We start from the raw sequence: 14,371 nt of genomic DNA, 5'->3' as shown, positions 1-14,371 counted from the left end.
AGACAATGTGTGCCCACCAAACAACATATGACCACAACTTATTGAATGCTGATATCAACTCTTCTACGCCGTCTACTAGTATCCTTTTAAACTATTTATTATAAATATCTTCATTCATAAATATTTCACATGTCTTGTTTTTTGGAAATATATTTTAAACTGATATTTTTCTTATAACTAATATTGTTTGTTACAGTTTAATTTCATCTTAATATCTCAGTGTAATGAAATAAAAATATTTTTCAGCTAAACAGAAAAATGATAATATATGTACTCTTTGCTTTAATACTATGATTAAATTTAAAAAAATATTTCTTACGTTTAATAAGGTTTAATCGTAAATAAACAATACATTTTATTTTATTCCTTAACTAAAGATTTATGTGGTCTACAATCCAAAAAAATACAGTCTCGAATGAATATATATCATCAAGTATATAGCTCGGATGAAAGATGAAACGTTGGAGAATTCTACTAGCCCTACTTCTCCTAATCAACCAGAAAGTGTTGTCAACGATCTTTCCGATAGTGACTTTGTTCTAGTGAGATTTTGTAACAAAAAGACTGTTACCCATTATATTGGACAAGTGATGAAAATGTATGCTGATGGTGAATGCGAGGTGACATTTTTGAGAAAAACAACTAGTGGAAAATTTATTTTCCCTGATGCCGAGGACATCGCCTCAGTCCAACTCAAAGATATAATTCAAGTTTTAACAGAGGTCACATCACACACAGAGAATCTTTTCCTTTAAAAGACCTTGATATAAAAATTTAAACGTGAAATAAATAGTCTATCAACATAGGTTGTGCTCCAGTAAAGTTTCACAGTTTGATCGTATTCTCAAATTCTGTTTCATTTTAATTTTGTTTTTGTTCTATAAACTATGTTTTAAATTTTTTTTCTTTAGGTTTATTATGTTATAAAAAACTACTCTAGGTTTTGTTTCAGTACAATTTTTTGCATTAATTTATAATAAAACTAATAAATCCAAATCTGTGTGTAATTTTCCTTTTCTGTAAAAAAAAAACTGGGAAAAATATAATTAAACTAATAACAAAAATTATAAATAATACAGAAAATTGAGTACCATCGATGATATTATAGTTCAAAGGTTAGTTTTAAACGAAAAATTGCATTTTTTTTCACAAGCATCAGAAAACACTCACAACCGTCACACTTACCTCACAACCGTCACACTAAACTCACAACCGTCACACGCCAAATAAAAATTTAAAATCATGACCCAGTCCATTTTTTTTATTGAAAACCTCTATATTTGAATAGTACTCATTATGGGTTGTCTTAAAAAAAAATGTTAGGTTTGAAGTTAGTCATCGAGTACTATGGAAATACTCAAAATTGTACTTTGTTTCTGGGAATGACACTATGTTTTGCAACAACATCACCTAAAAAAGTTACTTTAATATAAATCTATGAATGTATTTTCATGATTTTGAAATTTTTATAGGTAGGTTTTTATGAATCATTAAACAATAATTTGTAATTAGAGTATTTTACATATGAAAAAATCATTTTAAAAGCACTGTGACGGTCGTGAGATTTGTTACTCTCCTTGAGGAAAAATCTCTTTAAACAAGCCACTTAATACAACACAATGTTGGAACCTTGTGTACAAAAATAAAGTAAAAGATACAATAAACCAAAATAAATAAAAATCAAAAAATTAAAAACAACTTTTTTGTCAAAGATATATTTGGTAAAAATCAGCAAGGCTTTGAGAATGGCCCCACTATTCTTATATGATTCATTTTCAAACTGGACGGAATAGTAATAGAGTTGCATAAATCGGCCAAGCGAAACTATTCTAGACGCAGATTCACCTAAAAGTTACAATTGCTCTCTATCAGGCTGATCTGGAGGAGATATTACCTCACGCAAGAGTGGATAAGAGATCAGGTATATAATGGCAATGGCCAACGTTTCTAAAAATTTGCAATTGCCATTCCAACTTTTAACGTAAATTTTACAAGGCATAAAACAAGACAATATGAACCGTTACTCCACGCCTAAGGTGGTTATTTCAATACCGATTTGGACCTTGAAAATAAATAATGACATTTATTTCGAAAAGTACAAACTTTAATAACAAGATTATTATGGAATATAATCTATCCACATGAACAAGTTGCGTGGTTAGATCAACAGAACAATAGACAATAAACAAGTCTGACAACAGTCCGGTCTTCTCTGATGTGCAGATCACTGCATTAATATTGAAAGTTTTTTACAACATATAACTAAAATTACATCTGAAAGAAAAAAAAACATTTACAATGATAATAGCATAACTTAATCGATTTAAACTGTTTTTAATTATTAAAATTTTTACTAGTTAATGTTTAAATATATATCAAAGATAAGAAACTCTAATATATTGAAGACTTGAATCATCTATTTTACAAGTAGACCTACAATTTATATAATGACAACATATCTTGATATTTTGGACCAATGAAATGGTATTAAGATTCTATTAATGTAATGTTATCCTTGGTTAATATTTCAAAGAGAAGTACATGTAAAATAAAAGAATTGTTTGAAAAGGGGATGAATTTAAATTTTGAAATAAGGAAGAGAAAAATTTAATTAAGAATATTTTAGACTAATGTGTTGTGTATGATATCTGTTTCTTCAGTAGCCAATTAGTAAAAACAATTTAAGGTTTTTACTTGTTTATTTTCTTTGGAATTTGATTAAATAATGTGGACCCATGTAGGAACACTAACGCCTGAAAGCTAGTGTATTAACTTTGGGTTTTTGGATAGGGCCTCTTAGCCAACTTCTTGTGATGTTATTCAATATTTTTTCCATTTCCACTTCATATAAAAATATCGTAATACTTTATAAATAAAAATATATTGTACAGTAAAGTTGTACAGTAATTGTACGAGTCTCGCCTTTTTTCCTTAAAATTAATGTATAAAAGTGTTCTGAGTTACTCTAATATCGTATATTTTTGTTTTCAGAGCTGCTCCCACCATACATTACCATTCTGCAATCTAAAGTATACTAGTGCATAGTACGTAATAGCTTTTTGTCAAAAAAATTCTCAAAAAATAAAACTTCCTAACATAACTTCTAATTTCATTTTGGACGAAAGATATATGTTTTTTTCTAATTTATTTTTTGATTAAGATATATTTCTAAATACTTTTAAAAAGTAACCTCTTCTAATTTTTTATACTTACGTTTCTTCGTGATACTTCACAGGCACATTACAACTAAAGCTCTTAAAATATTAAAATAAAAATTAACAAACTTAGTCTTATTTCCATTTATTCACATTTTATTCTTAATAGACCAGGATATTAACAGTCTTATATCATTATTTATTCTTTCCATAAGTTTTTCCTACAATTATCTAAATAAATAAGCAACATCGTCAGGAAATGCACTGATTGTGCCATTAAAATTTTGTTTTAACAAATCTTTAATAAATAAGTTAGCCGAGATGACTAAGCCTTTTGCGGGCCTCCGGACCTTACTCTAAGGTCGCACTCAAGTAATTGTCCAAATCTTACTTGCTGGACTCGGCCGATTAAAAAGCTTTTAAACCACTGGAGAGCTACACTTCTGATTCCAGCTGTCTCCAATTTTTAAATAGAATATTATGGTCGACTAGGTCGAATGCCTTTTTAAAATCTATAACAAGTTCAGAAGCTTTTTCGTTTCTATTTATGATACTGTAAATTGAGTCAGCGAATTGCACCAAAGCATCTTCCGTCCCTATTCCAACCAAACTGGTTTTTGGACTAAAAACGCTGTAATTAATAAAATTTATCAATCTTGACTTCATAAATGTTTCTATTATTTCAAAAACTGAAATTAGGCTAATTGAACGAATTTGTTTTATATTATTTTTTTTAGGTACAATTAAAAATAATATTAAATAATAATAATAATAAAAATAATTAAAAAAATAAAACAATATCTGTAAAAAACCCCAAATTAATAATACGTGAAATAATCACGTAGCCTAGTACATAAAGAAATATTATCAGCAATCCTTTTTACAAACTTTAATATTTTCTAATTCTGTTTTGTCAACTGGAGAAATGAAAAATGATTGTATTTGACTGGCAAAGCTTACAATCAATGCAAAATCGTTGCTGATAATGTTATCAGTACCCGTAAAACTAAAAACATTAACCATATAAGAATTGGTTTTATTTGAAATGAACTGCAGGTCTTCAATAACTGTACAATCTTCCAGCACTACCTTATCAAACTTTGTGTTTCCTCCTACGCCTGTTAACCTATTTACAACCTTCCACTACTAACTGGTATCACCTTCACAGCTGCTTATTAACCTCGACTAAAAAGGATTTATAATTTGTTCTGTATCAGATATTAAATGTGATACATACTGATCAAAGTATTTATTAGAGTTATTGCCATGTGGTCATCTTGTATACATTTTATATAACTTGTTTCATTTTTTAATTCTACTTAAAATTCAACATTTATCCGAGGACTAACAAGTTCTGCTCTGAATAAACGTTTTGAAATTTAAATTTAAATGTTATTACGTTAGAAAATATTAGTTAACATATTTATAAATTTATTTATATGTGTTAAGTTAAAATGTCCATTCATATTCAAGCAACTGCACGATGAGTATTGTAAGGACAAGCACGGCTTTGTAGTCATAAGCGAAGATTATAAAACTAATAAAGTAAGGTACAGGGCAGGTCTCAACAGTATCTTCTAAGGATCTACGCGTACAACAGCATTAGAGGGTGCCCGACCCAGAGACTCCACAAAGTCAATTCAGACGTGTGTACCTTGTACTATCCGGACAAGAAAATGTTTTACGATAATGGCGAACACACGGCACGGGTGCTGGAGACCATGCGTGGCGGATGAAGATTTCGACTAGTGAACGATTATATGATCGAGATACATGGATAGAGGTTTCCAAAAAAATCATGAGAAAGATGTACCATTCAAATTCATGGTATACCATAGATATGGAACCTAAACATATTTTGTCTAGATATCAGACCGTTTCCAAAACTAAATATATAGAACTGAGAAACGCACACGGTAGGCTAGTATATACTTTGTGCAATTCAGATGGTAAAGTACGGCTGTAAAATCCTACACGCCTCACCTTACATTATCATAAGAATATATATCTTACGATCCACTGAAACGTACTGATATCAAAGATCTACAGTGATATAAGCTCTAACGTAACATGCGACCCAATCCCTGATGAGAAGCAGAAATGAATATATAATTGAATGAAAACTTATTTTGGAATAAATAACTATACAATTTTAATTTAAATCTTTATACGTACCCGCTTTTCCACCATAGTGATGGATTGATACTGTAAACGTGACACTATAGTTAGTGCACTCGAAATACCTCAAATTTAAGTCATACGTTCTATTAATGGAGTACCTAACCTTATTCTGCTTGTTTTAACTGTACTATTTAAAATTGCTGAACTTTTGAGTAATATAATAATTTCGAAAGATACTATCGTTTCAGCCAGCTGAAGTACAAGAGGCACAGAGTCATACAAGAGGTTCATTTGTATAACTGAAGTATTAACTGGGATGTTTACCAAAATTAAAACGAATGTACCAAATTTATGTCCTTTGAAACTTATACCTTTACATGTATACAAACCAAATCTACTGACTAACTCTTCACGAAATCTTAATAAGCTCCAGACGGATTTACAGTGAACTTTGTACACAAGTTCGTCTGAGGCACTCGCTAAAAACTGTTTTTAATTTATCGCAGCATAATTTCTTAAGTTTTCACTTTTTCTCAGGATTATGAACAGGGACAACATATCTGAGGATTTTTGGAAGGTTATTGTAGATACTTGATCCATGGTACGAACTACCTCCTTCTATCCACTTTCAGACTCACTCCACAGAATCTGTTTATAATGGTGGAAGCTGCCCTGAGAGATTTCATCTCAATGCAAGAGCCTTTGTGCAAGAGCCTTTGACATAGATGCACAGGTACTACGGATCCCTGATTCTCATGTATTAGTTAATCATGCACGTAATTTTGTTGCACATTTTTTTCTATTGGATCACGTTCAGTTTAAGTACTTCATGTACAACATGAATAAGCACTTCATGTAGAAAATGAAGCGTAATACAGAGTTCTAAATTCTTTGTACTCTTTTAGTATCTTCCCTTAAGATACTGTTTCTGTAAGCTGGATAGTAGCAAAAAACTGACAAGACCAGATATTGCATGACATCTAGCTTTGATTATAGCAACAAATTTATGAATCTAGACAGACACCTCAACCTGCTGAATGGAATGAGATTTTAGCTCAGAATTTAGCGTCACACCAAGAGATTTTATCGTGATACATACCTCCAAACTCTCACCATTGAGAATGCCCCTCACAGAATAAGTATTGCAGAATTTAGTGCCACATTAAAGGACATTGCGCTTATCTATGCGTAGTCTTATGCCCATTTGCGCTGACCAATGTACGATATTTTTCAAATCAACATTGATTTGATGATGGTCATTCTCAGATACAAAGTGGGTCGATTTGGTGGGTTTATCTCCAAAGGAAATACTACAAATAACTGAAAACGTGGGAAATTAATTAAATAATAAAACTTCTTATCACTACCATTCGTGAAAAATAGTTTGAACTTGTAGCGTTTTTTAAAGCTACATTGGCTAATTTTTTTATTAAAACTTAAATTAAATGAAACTTTTGGGTAAGAAATATTGGGATTTAATTTTCAATTAGATTCTGAGAAGTTAGGATAAAAACTAATATGTAATCCTTTGGCAAGTTACTGCTGGTAATTTTTAATTATTAGGAAGGCGGTTCACTGCCTTGAATTGATCAGAACTTGTCTTTTTCTGCAGTTACGTTAGATCGGAGAAGGCTATTGTTCTCCAGTTGGATACGGCTGGGCCAATGAGAGAACACCGCGGATGTCCATCACAATTGGTGGAAATGGGGAAGTATAAAAACCAACAGCTCATATTTTTCGCCCTTCTTTTGGTTATTATTATTCACTATTAAGTTGATTACAGTGCACCATATTTCTAAATTTTTTCCGCGAGGGATTTTGAGGTAAGCACCAAATTTATTGTACGTTCTATCTAGTCTTCCAGATCTGTAATTAGAATTAATTTTGTTGTCTTTTTTTATAGGAAAATTAAATATATAGAAACTACAGAGCAATCTAAATACCTTATTCTCGATGTACAATAGAGCACAATAGAATCATACAAGTTACATTTGGTTCAAACTTGCAAGAACAGTGAATTAAAATTAAACTTTGTTAATAACTTTAATTTATATTTGGAAATTTATTAATTTATTAATATTTAATTGGAACTGTTTTATTGTGAATTATTAATTGGAAATTAATTGAACATTAATTATTGTTTGAGAGAGTTGTATCTGATTTGCATCTGATAAGACTTGAAAGTTAAGGTACAACTAGTGGAAAGAGAAGTTTGATTTTTTATTTTGAATTTTTAGTGAATTAAGAAGTGAGCATTTTTACTTTAGTTATTTCCAAATGGTATTTGATTTTTATTTGAAAACTTTATTATTTTATTTCAGAAGACAGCTCTGATTATTAGTTTGATATATTTGATTAATATTTTTATTTCTTGCCAAAGGACCTTTTAAAATTACTAAAGGTTTGTCAATTCTTTGTGGAAAATAGAGTGATAAAAATTCTGAAACATTGAACTTATTAATTTGCGAGTTTAAAATATATCCATTATTTTAATTTAGAACTGTGATTTTTTATTTAAGGCAAACCAGATAATATTTAATAGTTTAAAAATCTAGTAATAAATTTTACTGAATATTCACTCGGAGCTTACTAATCAAAAAATATTTTATATCGTCTTGGATGTCTGAATATTAATATCTACAATCCAAGTCGTTATAGAAATATTGGATTTAGCACTTCTTAGACATAAATAAAAATCTAAAATAGATATAAAGTGCTTTCAAATTGGCTGTCTACTACGACGTGGCCCTTTTAATAAATATATTTAAATTTAAAAATGCATTATGTGTCAGTGCAACTTTTTAAAAAAAAATAGTTCGTAAAATTATCATGTAACTTTATTCAAAACTTTATTTATCATAAATATCAACAATACATCTGCAGTACGAAAATATATACCAAATAAGTTCATATAAACATCTAATTCAAGGCAAAATTATCCATGTGCATTCAAAATATATTGAAAGTAATGTTAAAATGCTAGGGCACAAAATTTTAAACTCTGCTACCCAAATTAGTTTGTCATATTTGTATTAATCCACGTAAGTTTTATTTCCGATTTTCAAGTAGCCCTGAGCTCGTATTTGAAACATATTTATTTTAGAAGTTTAGAAAAACCACTAATAACCTTTCAATTTGTAGGACATAAGCAATATTGCTGTAACATTTTGTATGCTATCTTAAAGCCCCCTCTGAAAACACTTCCACACCACTCATTGTAATTACAATTAGACGCCTGCTGTTCTGAGTAAACACACATCACCTAAGGTTCTGTTTTAGCACTAAATTAATGTCTACTACTCTTGCGCTCTTGTCATATCAGACTAGTTTGTCATTCGCTCTTAATTTCAATGTTGTCTTACATATGACATTTAAAAAGTACTTCGTGTATAAGAAGTTCAATTCTCTGCAACAACTTTCTTTGTTTTCGATCACCTATTTCAGCCCTGCAAGGCTCGAATGGTAATATCTTTTATCAGTCAGAGATTTATGAAGAGTCTATACTAAACAATGCTTATGGACTGCATGGAAACGGCTGACCACAAACATTTAGTTTTTAAAGTCATCAACCTTAACTTTTTCGGGGTTGGGAAATTTTGAAACCTGTATGTCGAGTTACAAAATATGATTACTTTATTAATTATCGTTTTAATTAACTATATGCTGCAAATATTTGTTTCATTAAATTAGACGAAACATTTGGATAACTAATTTATATTGTTATTGGAGAAGATATCATATCAACTTTACAGAATCCTCTAGTTTTTTAATAAGATTGGAATGATTCTGGAAGATTTAAAATTCTGAATTCTAACACTTTCTCATATTCGGCAAAGTAAGTTAGATGCTCAGGTTCAATACATATGCTTCCTATACATATATTGCTATACAAAGGCTCTTCCTTATTATAGGTTCAAAATAGTTCATTTGGTTAGTACTTGTACTTGTGATACCTTTGGCATAGTAATTTAGATTACTTTCAATAACAAAGGGTCACTAATACGAAATTAGTTAAAGGTACATTGTTTTGATCAGCAATCAAAACTCAACAGGTCACGGAATATTTGATTTTTTTTCTCAGTGAGTAACAAATAATAATATATTTGTTTTTTACATATAATTATAACACTGATCGATACAATCGCCACAATAAACTTTTTTATACGACCAAGGTATTATGCCCATTCTTAAAGATACTCACTGAATAAAAATGTAAAATTTTTAAATTTGAATACGTTATCTTGCCAAATGTGAATTATATTGGTTGTAACATACGATTTTTTATTTTGGTGGGTGTGAAAAGATGGTACATGCCTGTACTTCTTTTAAATCCATTACAAAATATTTGAGTTCTTGGAGAAAAAGCCAAGTTGAAAGTTAGCCATTCTATTTGTATATGTATTTTAATACATTAAGCATCATTTTTAACCCACTTATGTATAAAAACGAATAGTTCATGAACTTGGATAAGAGATGAATGGATAGGATTCAGGCTTTGCCTAATATGAAACGGTTACCCTACAACAGTTTGGTAATCTTGGTAATTTAAACATTTTTTACTTCTTATCAATCAAAAATTTTTTCCATGTAAGTTTTGAGGACATTAAATTTGAATTTATCAAATTGTAAACTCAAAATTAATTAAAAGAGCAGCGCAATCCCGAAATTTGATATGCACCTAACTTTAACTAATTGTAATAATTTCAAATCGGAATAAATTATGGTTCTAACTTGTTCATATAAGTTTTTTAAGGAGATACGATGATTTCTTTCCCTGTTTAAGCAATTGTGGATGGGGTAGAAACTTGAAAAACGTTGAGGAATCTTTTCATGTAGTATATTTATAGGATCACAATTAAAGCTACTCGTAAAACTTTATACACTTTATCAGTAATGTTTTAGAAGTATCCCCTCATTACAAAGCACACAGTTTTATTGAACAGGGATATTAACTTGATTTTAATGCTCATAATTAACAACAGTCATAGTGGAAAAAGTGGTTTCGTTGCGGATTTGCTTCTAAACTGGCCAACAATATAGAAAATAAAAACGTTGCTTATTTCTCAACTATAAAGTAAAACAATTACGTAAGAAAATAACGAAGTAAACAATATGTTTATGTGTATCATATATTTACCTTAATCAAAATATATGAATTCCGAAAAACACGCTACAAAATTGATACAAAGAACTTGAGTATTTCATCTTAAAACTTAATGGTATATTTAGATGTATATGATTCTGAAAACTCAGTTTCTATTAAGTTATTGACATTTTGTATAGGCTTTTCCTACCTTTGTATGTTACGGTTCATACTAATATACTCTGTCCTACTTTAACTATAAGAATTAAGTATACAAGTTTTAAAAAGTGGAACACTACAATTTCCTTAATTAATTGTATCCGAAACATTTTACCCTAAGCAAAGCAATACAATTCATTATTCAAACTCCTGCTTGAGTTTATCTTATACGTTTTTTTTAATTAAATACCTCGCATCCGGTGAACATACATTCATGATAAATATAACATCAAGGTCAATATAGTCTTTAATGAATTTAGACCCTGGTCAACCTTACCATACCGAAAACTAAAACTCATAGTGAATCCTTTCGTAACCTGAAGCTATAATCAATTCAAACATGAATTTTATTCTATATTTAACTTCTTTTGAAATCATAATATACTCCACGGCCATCTCATGTTCTGAGTAAGCACTAACAAAAGCTCCTGGTAGATTTAACCCCATAGGGACTTAGAGATGCCTGCCAAATAATCCCCTGGTAACATTACTCTGCTATCAAATCATATATTGACCAAACATTAAGTGGGAAAGTTGGAACTCAAAAATCGTTAGTATAAAATACTCCAAATTTTCCTAGAATACACAGTGTAATTAATTTTATCTATTTCCATATATAACTAAAACAAGAAGAACATTTTTGAAACAGGAAAAGCTAATTTATTACTTCAAGTCGAGATACAATTCAAAAGTAATACAAAAGCATGTAAACTTATTACTTACCTACGTGAAGCAAGATTCAACTGAATGTGGAAACTAATAACCAATGCACTATATTGAAAGTGATAAATTTTTAATCAATGTTTTATCTGTTCCAGCGATTGTACATTATATTTTATTTATGACCGTAACGGTTATACCATTGAATATTTCAACCGCTAAGATTTAATGAGGTATGAATTGATCGCAAAAATACAGTTCTTGGCATTAGTTATGGTGTTAACTGATGTATAATTTAGAGAATAAGAGACGAACAACATATTGAAACTTTAAGCTAAAGATAATAATAACATACTGAAAATGGGGTAATAGTAAATAGAGTGTATTTGAAAATTTTAAGATAATTTGAAACACTCAAATAAACCCTATGCTCATTTTTCTTTTCACTTCATTTAAAATTTGTCCGACTTGCTCGCGTATATACTACCGTGAACACCTAATTATTTTTTAAGGTGATACGATCGGGGTTCGGAAGCGTATTTTTGTCACTTACGTTTGAAATAACATTCCTTAAGAGAGTACAATTAAATTTATATCCATCATTCCAAGATGTTTGTTTCCAAGATATTTGAAGTAATATTTGTTGTAGGCCAGGGTGCATTGTAATAAGGTCCCAAATCAGCTGGTGATGGAGATACGAAATTTGTAACGAAACTTATCTTAAGGGCTGGGACTATCAATTCTAGTAATTAAGTCGATCAATAAAAGATTCACCATTTTAAGGTACACTCTTGTTACGTTCCAAGGTTTATTGTGACGAAATTTAATGCTATAATCATTACCCTTTGTGTGTTTGGATCTTAACAATTTTCTTCCTTCGTATTTCCATATTCCCAAATGAACCCATTCGTCTATTCCTTTAGTTGAATAAAAATACAGTTTCAGACAATGTCAGCACAATGTTGAGAATTTTTACTGGGTGATTAGGCATGAACAATTATGTCTTGAAATCCAAAATTGCGTTCGCAAAGTAGACTGTTTTTTTAGTAGGCTGCGAAGTTAATTATTGTAACCTGATATTATGCTCGAGACTTGAATAAAATGACTCCGAGTATCTCCTAACCCCTTACTGAATCTCCGTGGTCTCGGAGATGATCGTCAGTAATTCTTCAACCAAAATCATAACAGGTCTGAGCTAGAAGTATGAAGGATCTTCCTACCTACGACCATCAGCTTGCTATATCTCTCATGTGAACAGTAGCACTAGGAAATAACCTTTTCGCCACTAAGCAGAGTAGAAAGTGCTTGCATCTTAGAATTAAAGACGATTGGTAGGTTATTACACTCAGGCAAAATCGTAAGACACGAGCCATCGTTATAGAGGTAAATGTAACCCTATTAGAATTGATTACTTTTAATGTTCCCAATTTAGACGGTAGGTTTAGCAAAGCGTAGTGTCTGGCCATTACACGTTTGGTAGCTTGCAAACGTTTACTATGGTTATGTTAGTTATAGTCATGTCATATTTCTTTAATAACATATTCTTCAAGAACAGTAATAGTGTCACAATGTTAACAAATTACAGAGTAATGTCAGTAATATATAAGAGATGTCACAAGTCATGTCAGAGTTTCCAATCTTCCTTATTTATTTCTGTGAATTCTTCGATGGTATATTTTGGGTGGTCTACCAGGAAGTTGTGAAGGCAAGGGTTAGGAATGTGGTCCTTTCTCTTGCTGAAGTTAATGTGAACTGTCTTTGATGGATTAACGGCTAAATCATTCCTTCTGCAGGAACTGAGAGCTTTACTGAGAGAGTTTGTACACTCCTTCAGCAGAGTCATTCTTGACCAACAATGTTGCATCGTCCGCATACATCACACAAGTAGTATTGTGATCACATGTGTAAGCTGGGAAGTCATTCACAAATAAGACAAAGAGAACTGGATCCAAACAGATCCTTGCGGTACTCTACGGGTGACAGGTAGTGGATTGGATTGGTGTGAGGTAGTTACACCACAAATGGTGGTTTGCAGCTCGACTATTTGAGATCGGACTGTGAGGTAGCTTACAAACCAGTTGTTAGCTGTGTCTCTGATTCCCAGCGATGTTATTTTCTTTGAGATTATGTTGTGGTCCAAGCAGTCAAACGCCTTGCTGTAGTCAAGTAGAGATACGATTTGTTCTTTGTCTATTTGGTCAATAACATGTTGAACAAGGTTGATGATGGCAGAGCAAGTTGATTTTTCTTTCAAAAATCCATGTTGCTTTTCAGTAATCAGATTTGCTTGTTTTAGGTGAGCCATGAGTCTGGTTAAAGCTATTTTTTCAATGATTTTGAGAACTGAGAATTAGAGAGATGGGGCGGTAATTTTGGACTTCCAATGTTGAACCTTTTTTATGTTTGGGGTATACTTTAGAGAGTTTACGGGTTGTGGGGAACTCACCAAGGCAGAAAGATTTATTGATTATGCTAACTAAAGGCGGCGTTAGCTCTTCAGAGCTGTGTTTTCACAATTTTTGAAGAATATTCATTCATCCACTCCACTGGACAATTTTGATTGTTTGGCCTTTATAATGTTATGCACTTCATTGATGCATGTTGGGGTTAACAGTAGAGATTTATCAACATATTTTAATGGAGTTTCGTAGTTTTTAGTGCCATCTGGTTCCCGTGGAGAGCAGTTGTTTTGTTTGAGCGCCAATTCTGCTACTTCTGTGAAAAAGGAGTTATAGTAGTCTGCAGTTTTGTGGGATTGTTTCCCATTCACTGAGAGATATATTTTGGTTGTAGTTAGTGTTTTCCTCTTCTCTCTTTGTTTACGACATTCAAAGAGCTTTAATTTTATTATCAGCCGAATAAAGTGCACATTAGCATTTTTTCTTAGATATCTAAGTTGGTTGTCATAGTTTTTCTTTTTTTTTTGGTTTTGGATATTTTCTATGGTTTTGAATGTGTGCAAGGCTCTTAGAATGTCATTTTTAAGGTCTTTGGCCTCATTTTCATAATATAAATGTTCATAATGAAAATCTAATGGCAAATTTAAAGATATCATCAACACAGCTTTTGTGGATTATGGGCACTTCATCGATGCCCTGTTGAACTAGCAGAATAACGTAGCTACCAAAAGCTT

General features: G+C 31.1%; 1 protein-coding gene across 1 annotated transcript; it reads right to left on the bottom strand.

Annotated features, from left to right (window-relative positions):
• Nucleotides 1–13,159: 13,159 nt before the first annotated feature.
• Nucleotides 13,160–13,543, bottom strand: LOC124369416. The gene has a single exon (XM_046827423.1). It carries the CDS (start codon nucleotides 13,541–13,543, stop codon nucleotides 13,160–13,162), a length of 384 nt encoding a protein of 127 aa, XP_046683379.1.
• Nucleotides 13,544–14,371: the final 828 nt, after the last annotated feature.

This window comes from Homalodisca vitripennis, chromosome X, assembly GCF_021130785.1.
Source record: "Homalodisca vitripennis isolate AUS2020 chromosome X, UT_GWSS_2.1, whole genome shotgun sequence".
NCBI classification, from domain to species: Eukaryota; Metazoa; Arthropoda; class Insecta; order Hemiptera; family Cicadellidae; genus Homalodisca; species Homalodisca vitripennis.
This window is presented reverse-complemented; position numbering and strand designations above follow the sequence as displayed.

What these genes read in the sequence shown, in the direction of transcription:
- LOC124369416 (XM_046827423.1), bottom strand. Translation starts at nt 13,543, where the DNA reads ATGGCTCACCTAAAACAAGCAAATCTGATTACTGAAAAGCAACATGGA.